Consider the following 21,024-nt stretch of genomic DNA (forward strand, 5'->3'; position numbering starts at 1 on the left):
ATTTTCAAATGAGACACCACTATTGCCACTAAATACTAAGCTTCAGTGATATGCACAAGCTTCTATACATCTGCACTCTTACCCACAGTACAGCAACCAATCTACATATAAACACATACAACAAGGTTACAGGTCAGAAAACTAAACTCAGCAAACACGTATATACCTTTTTTGTTGTAATTGTGTACCACTTTCCCACTAAAGAACCTTTCTCCCACATAAACACTGACAATGGGTCCTGACACTTAGCAAAGGCTGTCTTTTTAAAAGAAGTTTACTTTCATTCTTTGTCAAAAGTACAGAAGAAATTCATGTTAATCCCCTTACGCACATTTGATACGTGGCCACACAATGAAAAAAGCCTTACTTCTCCCGTAACCGACGGAGTTCCAATTTCAAGTCTTCGTCTTCAATATCCGACTCGTTGTCACTGCTCATGTAGGAGGAGTTGAATGAGTTGCTAAGGCTCTGAACAGGGAGGCTGATCTTTGACCCCAGAAGCTGGAGCGAGTCTGGGCTCCCTGAGCCATCATCCAAATCCTTAGCCATCCCACTTAAGAAGGCGGCCTCTGGTTCAGAGGACGGACCATTCATGTGTGGGGACTGCCTTGACTCCAACTCTTTCTTCGGAGCTGCAGCTGAAGAAGCAACTTGTTCCAAGCCCACAGGCAGAGGAAGAGTCATTGGCTCTTTCTCTGCACAGCTGACCTCGTCCTGAGTCTTTGACACTGAAAAGCGCCCCACTTGATCCGTTGTTGTTGTTACCTGAAAGCGCCCAACCTTAGTAGGCTGACCAACATCTACTGGCAACTGCAGCACTGGAACTGTCTGAGGAATGCCATCTACTGCATCCAAGGAAGCGTCAGCAACGGCCTCGCTTTTCCGACTGCCAACCTGCTTTACCAGTGTACTCTCTGGGCTACTGCCAGAAAGAGATGAAGAATCAGTGGAGGTGGTTTCAAATTGCACTGGCTTAGTTTCAGGTTTGTCACCCTCTTTTAGCACATCATCCACTGCCACGGATACCTAGAATAGAAATGTAATCATGCAGGCTTTCTTAGCTCTTCCTTAACATGATGCTTTTTTTCACCTTTGTAGTAAGATGCATCTGGGAGGGGAAAATAACTTGTTTCCTTGGTATCCCACAAAGCAAACTACTATTTCCCTCCAAGTAAACACATTGCCACACAAAGTAGTACTTTAAGCGATCTGGAGGATTAACTCCAAGAAACACAGCAGATTCAGGGGGGATTTCCTCCACAAACAGTTCATGACACAGCGAACATCCCGGCATTGTTAGCCCAAAAGCAACTAACATTAAAGACCAAAGCCAACGGCTACATAGCTGAGGCCTGACACGGTGGAATGCTGTATTCACAATTCCAGACCTGCATAATCTAGTGCAATCTCTGCCCTGAATAAAAACAGCATCTGCACAAAGCACTGCATTCACAAGCTCAACACGGACATTTTCTTCCAACAGGAAAGCCCCCCATGAGGCATGCTGAGCTGGGACTACACAGGAACTGCTCAAAGATCCTCTATCAACAACCAAGTTAGTTTAACATCTCCTACCTGAAACCGTCCCATCTTAAGCACACCAGCTCCTGCTGTTGTAGCCATAGCACTGCTCTCTCCACCACATGATGCTGAAGCTAAGGAGAAGGAGATTAAGAAGAAAGTGAGCAATACATTTGAACTCCAACAATTTCTTTTTATCTACTTCAAACTCAGCTATCAGTTAACTCCTAGCAGGCCTTTGGATTCATGGAACCTGACCTCTTTTTTTCAACTGTACCATATAGACTATCAAAGAGCAATGTTAAAACGAAGTATTTTTGTATAGTTTCCCTCCATGGTATACTTGCTAAAAGCGTACTTTCAGATAGCAGTAAAAAAGCACACTGATTCCAAACAGGGATGTGAAATAGCCAAAGGATAAAAACAGAACCAAAATTCATGTAAGAAAAAATTTATTCTAACTCAATACTCATATTGACTACCTAAGTTTCACACATGCTAGGGACGATTTACTAACAGAAAAATGTAAGTTGAAGAAATGTTACAAACCACATTTACTCAAAGCAGTCTCTCTGAAGCTTTCAGAGCTGGATTACTAGGTGTCAGCTCCTAATTTTGTTGCTGTATGCACCAGCGGTATAAGGTTACAAAGCTGAGAAATAATATTCTATTTTTAAATCAGTTCTATTGGACAGCTTGCTGTGTGTATTAAACAACTTCCCAGTTTACTCTCACCTTCTAAACTTTAGCAGGCAAAACCCAACTGATTTCCTAGCACACAGATGAGTTCTACAGGATAGTTCACTAACAATATACCAAAATGGAAGTATTTTATTTTCCCACTGCTTTTATTAGCTTTTGAAGGTTTGTCACCGAACTTCACAGGCACATGCAAGTTAAATAATGTTTACTAGATAGTTCAGATATCATTTTAGTACCACAAACAATTTCTTTTAAAAAGAATGGAAGGGTTTTTTTTTTAAATTAAAATAACTAGGGGAAATACTGACAGGAAAGTCTCAGACTATTTTGCAAGTTGTGGGGTTCCTCCATCCCCCCAACAATTGAACTCATTTAGATCTGAAAGTCACGAATCATTCAGACTTCAACTGTTGATCATCCAAGTCAACCTTCAGTTTTCTAAAGCAGCCAAGAAGGGAGCCCGATTTCCCTACTGCCTTTCTTAAATTTTTTGTAGTTTAACCTTCATTTATCTATTTAAATTGAAAGGAAACACTCTTACATTAGTAAGATGTATTCCTACATATAGAACACAGCACAATGACACAAGATGAAGTCTTACTGTTGTTGCCAAGATCGTAGAAAACAGTTCCTTCAAAATCCTGAAGCTGTACCTCAGCTGCATACTGGAAATTCTTTGCAAGTCTTAATTTAGCATTTTGGAGAGCTTTACATCCTAAATGAGTTACTGTAATATGCATATGTCATTCCCCTCTCCTGGTCTGCAGTGGAAAATTTCAGTCTAGTTACTAAGCACTAATACAATCCCTAAGGAATTGTCATTGTATGACTTACTAAAGAAAGGCTATATCCTTTGAAGTTGCTAGTCTGTTCGATGTTGGATTATATCGCCATGCTGAGAAACCATCTAAAATAATCGAGGCTGTCTTACCATCCTTCAGAGACTGCGGTGCTGTGGACACCAGCCCGGTAACCGTTGTAGATGCTACTGAGGGCACAGACTAAAGGATCACAGGTGAAAACAAAACAAAATTAAAAGAATCAGTGGTTTGATTGAATGCCAACAAATCCACTATACTGCACAATACATAGCCTTTTATTTTCACCAGGGTCAAAGTATGACCCGTGAGAAGACAAATGCAAGTTTTGAACCTCCAAAACAAGCATCATCACCAAGAGATTTTATACGCCTTACAACCCCCAAGGCTATCCCCATTTCGTATCAAAGTTTACTATTATAGTCTTTAAAAATTTCAGATCCACACTTTAAACATTCCCCTCTTAATTTAAGACTGACATACCACATACTGCTTGTTCAGTGCTCTTTCCCCTTATTCCATACTCACTTCTAGTTTGGTGACATCACCAGGAAAGCTGGATTAAGAACTAATACCCAAAGACATGATCTACTGCACCACACAGATTTTTCTTATTTTGGTTGACTCAATCCCACAAACTGGAAGGTGACTTCATTTTTTTTAAAAAAAAAAAAAAAAAGCCTGAAGATTTGTGTAATGATATTTAAGGTAGCGACCTAAGAGCACAGCCTTGAGAAAACACTGAAGTTTTTCATGACTACTAAACTGCCAACATTGCAAACATACACAGGCAGGAGCAGATGTCACTGGAACGGTCTCTGGACTAAGGGTTCTTCTCAGCTTAGCATCCAGATCTTCCAGTGGCTGTTGGGACTGAGAAAGGAAAGAGTAAACAGCTGTCCCAGCTCAGTAGAAATACATCACATTTGAGAAACAGCCAGATTTAATACTAAAATTTAAAGCAGCCAGTACAGCTCCCCTATTTCTATTAAGTTCTCTTCCTACATGTTTACGTTTAACATGTGTAGCACAGTTAAGACTGGAAGCAAATTTAAGAAACGTATTTGGTAAAAAACAGAAAAGAAGCATTAACTGGAACTTCTGGTTTTCCTGAAGTTAGCATGAAGTACAAATTTCCACTTAAGAACTGAGCAAAGATGCTGCAAGCCTCCAAATTCCACATTTTTTGTTTGGAGGATAATCCATAACACGAATGACCTGCATTATCTAAAATCTTGAAGAAAGTGAAGGGGGGGCGGAAATCACAGAAAAAAATAAAAAAATATGCCTATAATTTCAAATGCAAACGTGGATAAAGCAAGACTGAGGATAAGACAATTTTTAAAACAACAATCAAACACAAAACCCTCAAAGGAGCTATCTGGATGGACTGACTTGAAGAGGAAGAAGGGAGAGGGGCAGAATCTCTCACAAGTACATTTATTACTTATATTTCAGCTGTTTGTGTTGGCATCTAAGACATTTTTCAAGCTTGGCCAATTGAATTGAGGAAAAGAAGAATTACCTAAAAATGTCTTATAGATAAGGAAAGTTCAGACTCACTCAAAATTATTAATTAGGGCCATAACCATAAGATATATATGGAAGAACAAACTTGGCAGATATCGCTAAGTTGCAGTTCTGACCCTATGGAGTAGAAGTTTCCATCCAAACTTTAGCATCATTAATATTTTTACATCTTTTATATTAAAAAACTAGATCTGTTTTTAGAACCAAAGTTGAGGTCACGGCAACATAAAAACATTACCTTCCACCTTCAAGAAACTGAAAGTTAGAGGTACACAAGAGCATAAAGATGCTTTCAACAGGTTGCCAGGATGAAATTCTTCCCAAATTGTGGATTTCAAAACAACCAAAAAGCCTAACAATAAGGCCCATACCAAATCCATCCAAATTTAAAAAATAAAAAAGCAGCACAAGAAAATGCAGGCTTCTGTGACTACTTTTCAGAAATCCAAATTCTTAGCAGACAAGTGAGCTAATTCAATAATACTGTAAAATACAGGACATGTCACCTGAAATACTATGTAATTCTCATCACTTATGTTCATAGGAAGATATTTGATTCAAATAGACAAAGAGCTGAGATATCAGAACGATCAGGAAATAAAGATTTCCTTTTGGGACAAGGCTACCAAAATGAAGTTTGAAAATTAACCTAAATACCCTTTAAAAAGCCATTAAGGAATAAACAGAAAAGGTATTTAAGGAAGACATTGTCCAAAACTGGTTTTGAGATGACATGTACTTTGTCTGCAAATTAGGAGTCTGGTATTAAGGAAATTATTAAAAAAAAGTTGTGTAATGAGCTACTGACAGAAGCAACGAGGAAGGCAAGCCTATCTACTTTAAGACAAGCCAGTAATTTTCCAGGTAGTATTATGTGATAGCAGCAACTGCTCTTAATAGTCAATTAGATTTGATCCAGTTGGTCTCCTCCAATTTTGTCTGACTCCTAGACAGGCTTTAGAGTTCAAATGAGAGTTGAAATTAGGTAAGCTGTTTGCAAAGGACAAGAAGGAAAGGATTTGCGTTTATGCCTCTTCCATACCACAAATCCTGCCAGAAATACCTAAGACAGAGAAAGAAGCCTTCTGCAGTGGTCCAGTGGCTTGAGTCACATAAGTGGCTACAGGTGCTTTGAGTTTTGGGGAAAATGTTCTGAAATACCCAGTTCCAAGCAATAACAATAAAAAGGACTATGAACTTACGTGTGACTCATTTTAACCAGCTGCCTCCATATTCATTTGCTACCTGTGCGCACAGTAAGATCACACCTAAGTATTAACAAGAAATTGTCTCCTCTTCAGCAAAATCATGCTTCAGAAGGAACTAGCTGAAAGGCATAAACCAGCTTCTGTCTCCAGAAGATGGGGGGGGGGGGGGGGGGAGAGTGTTACTTGATAAGACTACCATCTTAGAGCTCTACTTAAGTCATTCAGCTCCTTGCTCATTTGGAGGCAGAAGATACCCATTTCCTGATGACTCACAGGGCAGGAATATGGCCCTCATTCAGCATGCTAGAAAGAAGCCACGTAAAACCAAATACAGCAGCACTCCTGACAGGTTTCAAGAGCCATACATTCACTTTCATAGTTTTCTTACATAAAGAGCATGAACTTCTGCCTTTTCACAATGCACGATACTTTCCAAGTAGTGGACTGATTCTTACTGCTTACAAAAGCTTTAAACATGCTTTAATTAAAAAGAAGAGACAAACAAATAGTTCTGGACCCAGAGGACATCTGCAAGGACTCCTTGATCAACACCACTGATTTACATTTGTTCCATCAGATGAAGACCACTACGTTGGTAGAGAGCAAGGATATAGACAGGATGAGATGTCAACTTTTGGCATGCTGTAACTTCGGTCCACTGGACTGCCTCCACTCTAATGCCCTGAACATACTCTATGCAAACTTAGGCTAAGAAAGATTCTTAAGAGACCACAAGATCACGACATTCACTGGGAGAACTGGAGAAACTGCTGAAGGCAGAGCTTCTGCATACGAAAGTACTGGAGGAAAAAAGGTGGAAAACCTAAAAAACCAGACTATTAATTTCATAACCAACATGAAACTACATGAAAGCAGCTGACATGCCCTGCTGCTCAACTCTACTCATGTCTTTAGAACTAGGCAGTATTATGGTTCTCACACTTGAAAAACTGAAATGGAAATACTATTCCAATGACATCTTTGAAGATTAGTACCCTAATACATGTCATTCAGTTTTTACAATTTCAGCTGTAGAACATGAGCCATGACAGCTTTTTAACCAAAAGTGCCTTAGCACAGTTTAAATGTGCAATTTTCTAACATTATTCCTTTGTATGACAGTCAGCTTAAATCCTTTCAGACATAAGATCTCAACAATCTATTGTAAATCCCAAAAAAGGAACAGCTTGCAAAGAACTAAAGTGACCTTTAAAGTTTATTTTAAATTCCCTTCCACAGGTGAAACTTGAATTCAAGAGCTCCATTGCAAGACATGAGAGGGAGAACCTTAGGAGAGTGTCATGGAGAGGACTTCATCAAGGTTAGCTCAGTTTGCATTAAAATTCTCAGTGGTCCAAAAAACCAAAAAAGAAGTCAGGCCATAATGCTAGTAAGTACTGTACAAATTTTCATACTGTAGCTATTTTACTGGGATTACTTTAAAATTATAGTTAAGACTTAAGTGAATATTTTTTTTCTATAAAAGGACAGACTCCAAGTGTAGGTTTTGGACACATACTCCAAGTCTATTCACTGTGGACTTAAGCCACAGGTAGAAGAGGTCAATACTATAAGAAGCACATGTGCAGAGGAAACACTGGATTTCAGAAAAAATTACTGAGCCTTAAGCAGGCACCCCAATAAGGTACCCAACCTGAATCACATCTTTACAGGTTTCAATATAAAATTGGTGTGCAAGCCATCTTTGTGCTTATTCACAAACTGCTTTCAAAAGTTGCACAATTCTACCTCATGGTCTCATGGGTTTGGTTCAGTTATTTTTTCAGCTTTTCTTTGCATATCAAAGTGCAATGTTCCCATGTTACATGCTATTACACACCATTCAGATGTTCCATAAAACAGCTTTGTCTTCATAAAGTTATTTCAATTACAAGATATTTTTTCTGTTTTTTAAACAGAAATGAAAACTCATTTGTGTTTTTGGGTTTGAGCTGATTACCTGTCCCTTCACATACAAAATACTCAAGCTTACTATTGCATATAAGGACAGAATCAGAGCAAGGGAAGCCACTGTTACATCTCAACTCATGTTTATGATCAGGAGCTTCAAGTACCTTTTGCAAATCTGAAAGCCTAGTGAAATCAGAATGTAGTAATAATCACAAAAAACCAAAATAGGATTTTCAAAGCCAGCAAATTTGCATTTTCTTCAACACTGAACTACAGTGTATACTGCTTTCCTAACGAGCTATCATTTTGCCTCTATACACTTTTTCAAGAAGAAAACGGGTCTAAGTTTTACGCACACACTCACCCGTGTTATGTTTTAAAAAAAACTCTAATGTTCAGGTTAATACACCGAAGAACCCCAGGCCTGATGAATTGTTCCTGTACTTCAGACACCGAGTACAACATCCCGAAGGACAAGGTACATAGCCTGTGCTGAAGTGACTCTGGCTACTGCTACAGTTACACAAAAGGGGTTACTCAGTCAAAAGAAAAGAAAACCAAAGACATTAATAACATGCAATGGAGAGTTTAATTGAAACATGCTCTTTGAAAGGAAAAGCAGCAGATAAAACCTGCCAAGTCATGTAGCACCTGAGTTAGTGAAGGTCCTGGAAAAGGTGGCAGCGGCTCACTGGATGGAGTGCCAGCCGGAAGTTCAGAACCTATTGGTAGCACCTATGGATAACGAAGAGGAAATGCGAGTCCATCAGACATGGAACAACAGAAGGATCAGATACCAAGCTACAGTCAGTCACGTCATATAACAGAAGCCTCAACATTTTTTTCTGTAGAGACTTCCTTCCTGGGGAGTTAGCATAGAGTCTGTAGGGATTTTTGCAACAAAGCTGGGGGAAGTTGTTTTGTTTGCTTCTGGTTTATTTTTTAATCCAGATTAAACTGGAAATTGTTGCTGTTTGAAGATAAACAAGCTTCTGCATCCAGGAGCAAAGCATCTTGGGGGTATTATTCTCAAGTCTGCAAGAAACTACTGCTACAGTAGTTCTTCCAAAAATCAATTAAGTTTCCAAGAAGCTTAATTTATAAAAGGGTGCAAGAATGCACTCAATCTCCTTACAACAGATCTATGTTAACTGCCCATTAGCAACAGCAAGCTATGTGCTTCTGGCAAATTGTTTCAAGCAACTTGACTTGATAACACGAACTGTCGTGCCCAAGGATGTCTCCCACTCGTTGAGAAGCAGATTTATAGGCCTCTCACACCAATCTCTTCATCCATCACTTTTTTTTTTTAACCTGAAGGGTGTTGATGACCCACAGAAGACGACTAGGCCATGTAACTGAGTAGGGGGAAGTCATCCAGGTTATGTGGAAGAGGTTAGAGAGACTGGAAAGGTTAGAAGGAGGCATCAAAGCCTCCCTGCCAGATCAGATAGCACATTCCAGTTAGTTACTTCCATTGTTAGGGAAGGGGGAAGTCCTAGGAATTAAGCCATCCATTACACAACTCACAATTCTTATTCTCAGCTGTAATCTTGAGGCTTGATAGCGACTGAAGTTTGAGAAACACATGATAGCCTTACAAGTTACAGGGTCGGTCAGCTGGCTTCCCTTGTATGACAGTAAGCTGTGCTGGATATGGATAACTGGCCCAGTCTGCTCTGGTCCTCAACAAGCAGAACCAGTTCCAGCTTGCAGTCACATTACCACAGCTTAACTAATGGTTCAAACTGCAGGAACAGCTGCCCGGGGAAGACACACTCCATAGTTATCTATCCTCCCAAAAATGTTTCAGCGGGAACTGTGCCAAGCTGCATTACCTCAGCTTTTTTGTGCACTAGGAACATACATATGGACATCACCTCTTCCGAGGCATGATGAATTTTTAAGCTGTGGTAAGTTAATAATTTAAGTTTCTAAGTGAGAGAACATAATTTTAAATACTTTCTTAAGACAAGTCAAAACACATTTAAGTGTCTAGGCTAACAGGTTGGCCGTAAACAATAAAATGCACAGAGTTTAGTAAACCCCAGAAAAACTAAAGCAATGATCTCCTCAAAGCTGAAAAACAACATGAAGTGAAACTAAAAATAAGCTTTGAAAATCCAAACTAATTCATAAGTGAAAACTTCAGAGAAGAGGTAGTTTTTCCACAACAGAAAACCAAAAACCCCAAACATCTCTTATATTGGAACCTAAGCCTCTGTAATTACAGGTTTGCAATTAGCAGGTTCCCAACTGCTCCAAACTGTTCCTGAACCAACACCAGGTTTTTTTATTTTCTTATATTTCTTTCCTATTTCTCAACCTAATTTCAATACAAATGCATACCTCTGCATCTAGATTTCCTTCCCAACTTCCCTGGCACATATTCCCGCTTCTCCACAGCGGCAGTTTTCTATTTTGTTAGAATACAAAAAGTACAAGGGAAAGACTAAATGAATGGAGACACTAGGAGCATTAGCTCAATTTGAATGGCCTGAAACTGGTTGATAGCAAGGCGAGCTAAAGACAACCAACACAAGTGTTGGTGAGTGGAGAAGAACATTACAGAAACAAAAAGGAGTATTAAGGTTTTTGGTCTGTTAAACACCTGAAAGTTTCTTCAGCCTGTTTCCATTTAAGTTTGAAAAGGAAAGCATTACCAATAATTTAAAATATTGAAATGCACTGCCTCCCAATATGGGGAGCCATTTAAAAGAAAACAGGTAGTCCAATTCACAGATTGATACATCTGGTTAGCAAGCAGGTAACAACATCCCCAACACAAGTTGTTCCTGTAAGTCATGACACTCTCTTTATGAAAGCATGTGCCTGAAGAGCACAATTCACTAAAAAAAGTCTGTTTTCAGATACCCAGATACCTTTCAAACTTCTAAAAATTCTGCTTTCACAAACCTAACATTTGGAAGGAAAGGAGTATCCAGGCACCACATAAACAGCAGGACTTAAAAAAAAAAAAAAAAAAAAAAACAAAAAAAAACCCCGCACAAACAAAACCAACAGCAACAGCAACCCATCCCAAAGTTCCAGTCAAGTTCACCCTTGCCTTCAAGGAACGGGCTAATGACAAGAAGCAAAGCTAAGCTATCCTGACTATTTCATGAGACACACAACCATCCAGTCTCATTCTGATGATCATGTACAAGACCAAAAGCCATTTAAAGCAAGCCTTCCAAATTCTGTCTGAGAAAACAACAAAAAAAATCACAAAAAAACCAAGCCACAGTCACTTTACTCTTTGTAATTTAGGAGTAGAAAAAATTAAGTGACACTAGAGAGCTCTCTCAGAGGCACAATATAAGATTGGACCTTTTTCCCCCCAATATGGACAAAAAATCCACAGAAACCACCAGAGCATAAAACTTTCAATATTATATTAAATGAAGATACCTCTGCCTGAGTAAGTATTCTGCTTTATAAAACGGATTCTGCTGGAGAAGGCTGCTTCCTACGGTATTTTTAATATTCATGCAAACATTGCATTTCTTACCGGTACCCTGCTAAGAGGGGGCTTTGAAGGAGAGGTCCCTGGTTTCACTACTGCTGTTGCAATGCTGCTCGATGCTGAAATATAGCTGACTGGGGTGATCACTTGCCCAGGAGTGGCAACTGGTGTCAGTACTGGCAAACCAGTTGGTCCAAGAGGCAAACTGCTTGGAGGTATACAAGTGCTAATGGATGTCAGGGGTTTAGTTGGTGCAACAACAGTGGTTGGTATCCCAGGAATAACTGTAGTTTCCATTACCAATGATGTCTCCAGAGATACTGATGGATGTGCTGTTCCCACGTTACCATGTTCACTGAAGAGAGACCGTAGCTTTTCTTCCAGGGTCTTTATATCATCAATACCAGGAGCTTTAGACTGAGCATCAGCATCAGCCTCCAGACAGTGGATATGAGGCTGATTGGGTAACGGAGCTGGCTGCGGCTGGCTGTGTATCAACGTTTGCTGTACTGCAGGCAAGTTAGTGACTGGCTGTGGCAAGACACCAGGTAAGGGAACCTGGGGCAACATGGGCGTCGCACCTGGAATCTGGGGTAGGACAGGTGTTGATGTAATTCCTGATGGGACAAGTAAGGGATGTATCACAGGCTGAGTGACTGAGCCACATATGTTTGTTGCTGCTGAGGATGATAAAGGTGCAGAGATCGGAAGTGATAAGCCAGTGGCATTGCAGAGCTGTGATTTATCCATAGATTGCCCGCTCTCAGGTAGCGACTGTGGAGCACTTACAACTGTTGTTTCTGCCAGATTGGAGACAGAGCCACTGCTACTAAGTTGAGGAAGCTGCAAAGCCACATTCTGAGCCAGAGACAGGGCAGACGTCTGTGGTGCTGCCATACTACTTGCAATCTGAGGAGTAGACTGAGATGTCACAGCTGGTGCAACGACACCAAGACCAGTGACACCAGGAACCTGGGTAGATGATAGTGCCAAAGACGATGGTGTGCTGATACTGGGAGCAATGTCTCCAGTTACTGTTTGAGCAGGCTGGGATGTAGTAGGTAAGGAGAAAGAAGCAGGGGCGCTCACACTGGAAGTGACACCGGTCGATTGCTGTCCAGATTGTGAGACTGGAGGTGGAGAAATAGAGCTTGGCACACTTGCGCTTGGTGTGACACCAGCAGCTGCACTTTCTGAAGGCAAAGTAACAGATCCTGGAAGAGAAACACCTGTGCTGGAGGGAACAGATACTGAAGAAGCAGCCACAGATGCAGGAGGTGCACCACTACCCGCCATGGTAGAAAGTGCAGGTGGAAATGGTGGCATTGTTTGATTGAACACTGGAGGAGCTGTACTAGGTCCTTCTGTCATTTGAGCATGCCCCATCTCAGAGAAAGCCTGCTGCAAGCTCAGTGATGATGCCGAGTGGGACAGATTCATTCCAGGACCATGTAGCGGAGATGCAGCAACTGGAAGAACAGAAAAACGTCAGTCCACCTGGAAGAGTTCACTACTAAAAGGCCGTAATGCTCTAGACTAAGATCACATTTACCTCTAAGCATAATAAAAATAAATAAATTACAAATCCAGGCTTACATTAGAATACAGAATTAAGGTTTCAGAGTCTTGCAGACAGCCCATCAGCATTTCCCACCCAGCTGAGAATCCTGCATGGTATTGTCCAAATTAAAGAATCACTTCTTACCAGTACAGACAGTTCCTTATTTTCCCTAGTATTTTAAGAGGTCTTTAGGAACAGTTTAGTTAACTAAGTTTACATTGAAGAACATGTCTTAGCCATCAGATTCTAAGGGTTTAGATAACTTACCCATATCTGACGTTTCTTTTCCTCCAGGGACAGCAGATGGGGGAAAGCCCTGTTCTTTTAACAGACTCTCAGGGACAGGGCTGACAATAAACCGTCTTCCTGCAGAATGGACAACCTGGGTAAAGGAGCTAGGAGGGACCCCTAAACAGAAAGAAGATAGATGTTTAGTGATACATGGTTGTAACTAAACACACAGCCTGCAATATGGAATGTGCACTCCATCATACAAAATAAAAACTTGGCTGCACCCATCCGCTGAAACAGAAAAAGGTAACTGTTGAAAAAAAAAATCACAAAAGACTTACCTATTCTTTGTGGCATGGAAGATGTAGGATCTGGCTGTTTGAACTCTAATTTCTGTAAAGTAAGATAAAATTTAAAGTTCTATTCTGAAACAGAAACCCACAAGATAGTTTAAATGCTAGCTTGTTGAAATGTGGGCATTTAAGGTAAGCAGTACCTTGGACCCAAACACCATTACCAAACTAGTGGAATTCTGCCCAGATAAATGTCAGCTACAGTCCTTTTAGAGCTTCTCAGCTTAGTGTCAGTAAGTCAATATAACAAATTGATCCAAACACTCTTTTGTTAACAGGCAGTCCAACTTATTTCCTTAAAGGTTTCACAGATAAATGGATGTTTCCAAGTAGTTCTGGGTGGAAATAAGGCAAATATTCAGGGAATGTCACCCCTTCTTATTCTAAGCAACCAGTTTCAAAACCTGTGTTTCCTAACCAAGCCATCCAACCTCTTAGTAGCTCACTAGGTAGAGGGCCTGAGACCAGGCTCTCAGTATTTAGTAAGCAGCACAGGGCTAGGGGTTTTAGTGTCCTACCTCGCAATAAGCTCAAAGCCAAGCAGTCTCAGCATTTAAAATTGGCTGTTTAGTCAACTGTTAGGAGACTCGGCAGCTTCAGAGTCAGAATACATAAAAAAGCAAGAGGTTTATGCTTTTTAGCTTTCTAAATTAATTTTAGGCTCTCACTCTGATACAATGCTTTCTCTGTTTGTCTTCATTCAATTATTAAGCTTTGATATTTCTCACGAGTTTCCGTTTCTAACTAGCTCTACTCACAAAACCATACCACCCAATATGGAAAATACAGAATAGCCAAGGCAATCTGTCCTTTACATACCTGTGACCCTGGAAAGAAGCCATCATCTTTTGTCCGCATACTCTCCAAACCCTGATCACCTTCTGGCTCCACACTTACATCCTCACTTAGCATTTCATCTGCTTTCTCAATAATCTCTCGTACCTGTTCTACAAATGAGTCTCTCTCAGTTGCTAAAATGAACTCATTCTGAACCTGTAAGGAGAACAGAGCAACAATGATTTTCCACAAATTGTTTCAAACAATACTGAATAACTGTTATTTACTATTGGTGTTACTGTTTGTCCTCCCTTCACTGTTCTTATACACAAGATAAAAATGATGACACTTTAAAGAAATAAAATTGTTTCTAAAATCCTTGCAGCACAGAAGTATTTGCCCTGATTTACTCAACATTCAATCTCACTTCTTCATTAAACTGGCACCTCAGTCTTCGCTTAGCACAGTGAAATTTTGAATTAGCAGCCTTATCTTACTGCAGTTGTTCTTATCTAGTGCAATGTATATTGAGTCACACTTAAAGGAAACCGTATTTTTTAAAAAAAAAATTGAAAATTCTGTATTGCAGGATGTGTTCTGTGCTTCTCTCTTTCCGCACCATATAGAACTTCCACTCTATGCAGGCTGCACATCACTAACTCAAAGTCTGGCTGTAGTACATAAATGCAAGTATTATTATGTTCCAAATACAAGGAGAGGAAGACTGCTCAGTCTATCTAGTTTCAATACATTATACTGCTTTATAAAAATACATTCTGCTGCTTATGTTGGAGGAAACAAGCTTAAACAAGTGTACTTGGATATAGATATTTAGAAAGACATTCTGAATTTGATCTAACTCATGAGAAAATTCTGTCTCCTGAAATAATGCATGGTAACACACTCAGAGACAGTCCGTGAAACAGAAGTAAAGCTGTCAGTCACAGTATCTCTGCTGGGAAAGGGAGAAAGTACCTTAAAGATAAAGCCTGAGACATTGCTTTTATGTTAAGTTTGTGGGATCCTGGTTCAGAAAAAGGAAAGAAAGGTACGACGTGCTTGTATAGCCTTTGCAACACAGAATACTTACTTCAGTGCTTTAAATTGAGCAACGACAGACACCTATATGGGGTATGCTTAATAGTTTCCTGATTAAAAGGAAACCAGAAAGTCTTACAAGCAGAAGTTTCCTCAATATTCAACAAGAAACTGATGAGCACAATCTTCCAGATTCAATTGTCTAAATTAGGTTGCACACTTTCAACTATGTGACTGCATTTTGGATGCACAATTCATTTATATTGCTTCTCATCTTCAAATATTTGCATTTGTTGGTGATGTTGGTAGGGGTGGGGATGTCAGTTTTGCTGGTTTTTTTTACTTGAACAATTTGCTTATTCCTTCAGAGGATCACTTTTAGGTATGAGGAGAAGTGAGTCCTCTGTGTACTCTCCATATTTCTTGGCACTTCAAGTTACTGACTTGTTTACACTGCCAACATGTGTACACAGTCAAGAATGACCTTTCTCATCTTGAAAAGCCATTAGTGGCAAAGAGATAATTTCTCTCATGTTCCTTCTCTCATGTTTCTTCACGTTCTTAGTTCCTTTTCACAGGTATAAATCCAGCACACACCATCTATTATTCTGCTCTCTCTAGGCTGAAAGACAAATGCTGCACAGGTATTCAAGAAGCTGGTTAACAGTATTGCTTTTTGTCATCCCCCTCACTTCAGTAATATTAAAACTATGTCAGTTTCATTCAGATGTACCAGCCCAAGAATATGAATTGTAATTTTTTTTAAAAAAGCGGGGGGGAGGAGTTCTAATCCATACTACACACTACTGATTTAAATGTATCTCTACAGGTTAAGTTTTCTATGCTTGACCATTATGCATAGAATGGAGAGGTTTTTACCTTTGAGAAAATCAAAAACACCATCAGTCATTACTGACTTTTTCAGAAACCAGGAAGTGATTACTTTAAGGGCAGAACCTTGCTGTTTCAGTTGAGAACAAATGGCAAAACACTCAAAGCTTAAGTGTAGAACTTAAAGATCTAGCAATATCTGCTCTTAGAAAAGCAAACAGGCTATTTTCAACCTGGCACTTCCACAAAGCTGTTTGCAGCTCTTCAAAAAATTAAATTGCAAAAAACCAAAAGCAGATTATTTGATCAAACCATAATTCTAAGGTAAAAGCTGACAAATTTTCATGTGAACTGAGTATGCAATATTAACTGTGAATTTAGGATTCCACTGTGCCCAGAGTTTCTAGTTGTGCCTGCATACCAATAACATGAGCACACCATGCTACATGGAAGACCAATTCTGAAACATAGATGAGAAAAGACTGCTTATAGTACTACTGCAATTAAGACTGGTTTCAACTCTCCACCTCTAAAATATCTTACCATAATTGAAGCTATTTCCTCAGGGTTGTCACCATCCAAATCAAATTTGAAAGTAACCATTTTCCGATTGTGCGTCTCTAGCTGGCATTCCACTACCCGATCACCTTTATTTGAAACCTAAAGCAAATAAAACAATAGTTCAAACCAAAAGCATGAGAATGTTAAGACTTGTGCTTTAAAGCAGAGACAAATCAGTGGTACTGGTCTAATACAAACACATTCTCTCTTTCCAGTCTAATAAATGGTGCCATGTACAGCAGCATTTTTTTCTAAGGATACATCAAATATTCTGGAACAGCCTGTGGAATCATGACTAGCTAAGCAAGCCAGTTTGCCATATCCAATACTTCAAAAAGCTCTTACGAGATGAGGCTTGGAGCACTGACTCCAGAAGATGATGACACATTCCTCAAAGGAAAAGAAACTTTTATCTCAAAAGATGCTGTCACTACCAAACTGTCACTAAAATAAAAAACACTCACATTTAGAATCCTCAGTTTTGGCCTAGCAGTCTTCTCATGACGAGAGCGACTGCGGACAGACCTCCGCATATGACGTTTAGTAGTCCTCCCTTCATGCCTTCCGCTAGAAGCTGGAACATTCTCATTGCCATCACTCAATCCTGAAGCAACATCAGAATGCGCGCTAAAAAAACCAAAAAGGCAACTTTACATTAGCATCCATGCACTCCATAACTGCAACAATAGACTTTACCAGATGGTATTCTCTTCCGGACAGCAGGAGTAGATGTCTGTTAATTGCAGAGTAAGGGAGAAGAGTCCTGTCAGTTAGGGTTGCCTGAATAGCAATTCTAATAGTAATTATTTAGCTATATCTCTCTTGTAAGCCAAGTTGTCGAAATGCATCTTCTGAATCTTTTCAAGCTATCTGGGGTTTGAATTCTGCTTAAAGTGCCAAAAAGACAGAAAAACATCCCTTATGATTCATTTGACATGAGAAATAAAAAAAAGATCAGAAGTTAAATCATTATACATACTCCTATTTACTCCTTCCGTACGCTGCTGTAAAGTCAAAACTTACTCTACCTCTCATAAGCCTGTGTTTCCTCTAGGAAGTTTATTTCCTCACATCCTCAAGACACTCTCAGTGGAAAAAAAATATCCTTGGTGAAAAAAGATACCTAAAGATCCCCCAAGGAAGAATAATCTAACAAACTGAATTTTAGTTTGGTGAGAAGAAAATAATGCTTACCTATCCATAGAGGAAGCCAAAGGGGTTGACTGAGCAGGCTGTGTTGCTGGAAGAGTCTCTGAAGGAGCAGTCTGTGAGACTCCCTGAGTACCCTATGGATAAAAACCTACATCAAGAACGGCCCCTGAGAATACCATTACTTTTCAAGTAACCCAGTTGTCTTCAGTGTTTCCTCCCAAACCAGTTGTAAAGCTAAAAGCACTACCCTTTCAGAACTTCAAACAGCTGGCATTTAGACAGCTCTTAGACACCAAAGATTCTAGAGCAAACTGCAGTGAAGCAAATCACCTAGGGAGGAGTGGGGAGAGGAAATCAGCCATCCTTTCTACTGCTGCATGTCACTACAGTTTGCCATGCAGCCACAGTCTTACTAACAGAATGTGCAAAAGGCAAGCCAACGCAGAAAACAAAGATAATTCAAATTCTCCCTAGCAAGAATAATGCTGCAGGGAATAGGCGTAACGACAGATTCTCAAAGGCTATAGGTTGCAGATTGTCTTTCATATGGCAAAATTGTTCTACAGTACTAGCAAGAAGTGAAGTGTTAACAGGTTTTTGCCTGCAGGATGCACACTCACTTCCCAACAGAACAGCCAGTGGCAACAAGGTCCCCACATTGGCATGACATTCTGCTGTAAGAAAAAGGTCATTTGAGTTATTAATTTCCAACTGAAGATAATCAGGGAAGGGATTAGCTCCCCACACATACACTGTTGCACAATTCAAATGCCCTAAATGCATTGTTATGTTATATTCAACATATTTACCTCCAAAACTGCCTGCTGCAAGGAGGCAGATGAGGTCTGTTGTGCTAAACTCACTGTAGGCTGGGGCACTTGAACTTGTCCTCCTAGGCCACCCATGGGAACTAGAACGTTCTGCTCCACATACGGCTGCACAACAGGAGCAAGGTAGCCTGGCTGAGCCATTGCATCTGCAGGTAAGGGAGGGGAGAGCACGGCAGAAGGAATGCTAGCAGAGGCCACAGCAGAGGAAGGTGCAACGTTAGAGTCCCCTGGGTACTGAGATGGCAGCCGAGATGGGAAGCCCTGTAACAGAAATGAGGGAGTCAAGTTAGTAAATGTCAGAGCTAATTATGAAACAAGAGTGAAAAAAACCAAAAGAATCGGTTTCACAGGCATCTTTCAATATTCTGCACTTGTTCAAGCACTCCCAAAATCTTCCCAGAGAAGCAGAGCAAACCACTCACGTAGCCAAAGCTCAGTTTGTGAGTCACCATGATTTAATAAGCAAATTCCCACTCAAAGTTCCACGTCTTAGGCAAGATGATCTCCATCTCCCAATTCTCACAGTTACCTATTTGGCTTAATATTTTAAGGCTTGAGACGAGTTTGAAGAATTTCCAGGCTGAACAACTACTGCCCAGAAGATGTTATGCAAATGCTACCAATTCCAGACCGATAGCAAAAATGTTCTTGTCCTCTTGTGATAAGCTGAGCCTGGAACCAAGGAACATTCCTACACACTGTTTCTGTACTACAGCACTCCTTATAATCCCAGTGCAGATATTTCTACATCTATAAAACTTCCGTTCTAGAGTAACAATCATATGCTGAGCACTATTTTTGTCACTATTCGGATTGCCATTTTTACAGTGATTGCAAGAACTAGCTGAAGCGGTCTGTGCCCACCAGTCTAGCATTTCACGACTTGTGTCAGGTACTTACGTCACATTCAAGTTCCATCTGACATTTCTAGAAAATACATGCCCCCTCCCTTCCTGGACTTGGAATGAAATAACAAAATTGCAGAATACGCTGCCATTGATTTTCTTTCCAACACACATCTCCCATTTCTAAAATTACAGGGGGTGTGATTTATTTTTTTTTCCTAAGTTGACAGGATTCTTGGATATATATATATATATATAGGTGTCCTTCACACAGTGGTGGAACAAAGTTCCATGCACTATGATTCTGTCATTTCAGACAAACTCCATTTCCAAGTATGAAAACCTCAAAACACCAGGATGTCCAAGGACTTCATTTTTCCCTCCTCCTCAAAATGGTCTTTTACCACACAACAGAATTCATCTTGGTGGCTCAGCGATGCTCTCATGAGAAGTGAGTTGGCCAGGGCACACAGTTCAGATCTGGTACCTTAAGAGGAACAGGTGAAAATGTGGAGAAGCGCTCTGCTGGCTTGAAACAATACCTGGTAAAGAGCATCTCCAGCAGGAAGTGAAGCTTCAGCAGCTTGTCCAATGCTGACTGGCAATCCCACGGACTGGACAGCTGGCTGCAGGAGCTGTGGGAGAACCTGGCTGGGCAACTGAGCCACAGGCTGCATCACTGTGGGAAGCTGGCTAGGGACAATGGTTGATCCTACAGGGACAGTTGTTGCCGCAGCAGACGTTGCCAGTGTGAGCAGTGGCTGATTCATGCCAGCTGCCATTGAAATGGGCATCGACTGGAAACCTGGTTGAGCCACTGACACATGAGGAGCTGCTACGGGCAACTGAGAGACTGAGAACTGGGGAACCAAGGAAGTTGGCAAGGGCTGTCCCACAGGTAGAAAATGAGAGCCAATGGGGACTGATGGGGCAGCTGAAGGCTGAGGGAGAGAAGGTGCTGCAACAGGTAATTGAGGCTCGCCTTGGATGATCGACACTGGTTGGGAAACAGGAAGCTGGGGAGGTAAAGAAAATAGAGATAGATTTTTTTTTAAAGCAGGGTTGCAGAAAGCAGAGTTTTTACACATTAGTCAAAGAAAGAATTATTCAAGTTACAGCACTCTGTTAAAGTGGCTGGGGAGCACAGTCAGCAGAGTGGCTAAGAAGCTGGCTGGAGTTCCAAAAGGTCCTCACTTTGCAAAACTTTCCTTTAAGAACTCAACAGGCTCTTGAAACAGACACCCACAGAGGATGAAAGAGCAACATTCAAATACCCTGAGGCACCGACTTGTACATAAACAGAATCTAATTCCGCTCAACTCTGTCCCCAAAGCCAAGCCTGCCTTCTTATAGGAAAGAAGTGCAAATCTTTTAACAAATTTGTCGGTTTTGAGTATGGTGACTAAAGCAACAGAGAATGAAAAGCCACTGTGCCAGCATTCAGAGAATGGCAGGGGATATGTCAATTAAAGCCAGCAAACGATGCAACTGGGAAGGCAGTTTAGATGAACAAGCAACAAAGTAACAATTTTAAAAAAAATAAATACCAAAAACAACAACAAAAAACAAGGCTCACATGTTGAAGAGAGAGATATGAGCCAAAATGAAGTAATACTCAGTAACAGAAGCTTCTTGACCAGGGAGTAAAGGAGAAGAGCAGAGTAAGAAAGATGACAGAGTAGAGAAGGC

General features: G+C 40.4%; 1 protein-coding gene across 12 annotated transcripts in view; it reads right to left on the reverse strand.

Moving 5' to 3' along the window:
* Positions 1 to 21,024, reverse strand: part of WNK1 (WNK lysine deficient protein kinase 1) — a 104,757-nt gene that overhangs the window by 11,445 nt on the left and 72,288 nt on the right. For 8 of the 12 annotated variants that reach the window (XM_080393481.1, XM_080393477.1, XM_080393483.1 and 5 more), the window contains 14 exons: positions 19,878 to 20,351; positions 18,470 to 18,751; positions 17,703 to 17,794; positions 16,973 to 17,135; positions 16,491 to 16,607; positions 14,121 to 14,294; positions 13,290 to 13,341; positions 12,985 to 13,125; positions 11,202 to 12,625; positions 8,342 to 8,425; positions 3,828 to 3,914; positions 3,155 to 3,224; positions 1,576 to 1,655; positions 368 to 1,026 (listed from right to left, as the gene is read on the reverse strand). In XM_080393481.1, coding sequence (XP_080249607.1) covers positions 368 to 1,026; positions 1,576 to 1,655; positions 3,155 to 3,224; positions 3,828 to 3,914; positions 8,342 to 8,425; positions 11,202 to 12,625; positions 12,985 to 13,125; positions 13,290 to 13,341; positions 14,121 to 14,294; positions 16,491 to 16,607; positions 16,973 to 17,135; positions 17,703 to 17,794; positions 18,470 to 18,751; positions 19,878 to 20,351 — 3,899 coding nt within the window. The remainder of the gene's footprint in view (positions 1 to 367; positions 1,027 to 1,575; positions 1,656 to 3,154; positions 3,225 to 3,827; positions 3,915 to 8,341; positions 8,426 to 11,201; positions 12,626 to 12,984; positions 13,126 to 13,289; positions 13,342 to 14,120; positions 14,295 to 16,490; positions 16,608 to 16,972; positions 17,136 to 17,702; positions 17,795 to 18,469; positions 18,752 to 19,877; positions 20,352 to 21,024) is intronic. The other 4 variants (XM_080393484.1, XM_080393485.1, XM_080393482.1 and 1 more) reach the window with 4 other exon arrangements.

The sequence above is a fragment of the Falco punctatus genome, assembly GCF_963210335.1.
Source record: "Falco punctatus genome assembly, chromosome: 6".
Classification (NCBI taxonomy): Eukaryota; Metazoa; Chordata; class Aves; order Falconiformes; family Falconidae; genus Falco; species Falco punctatus.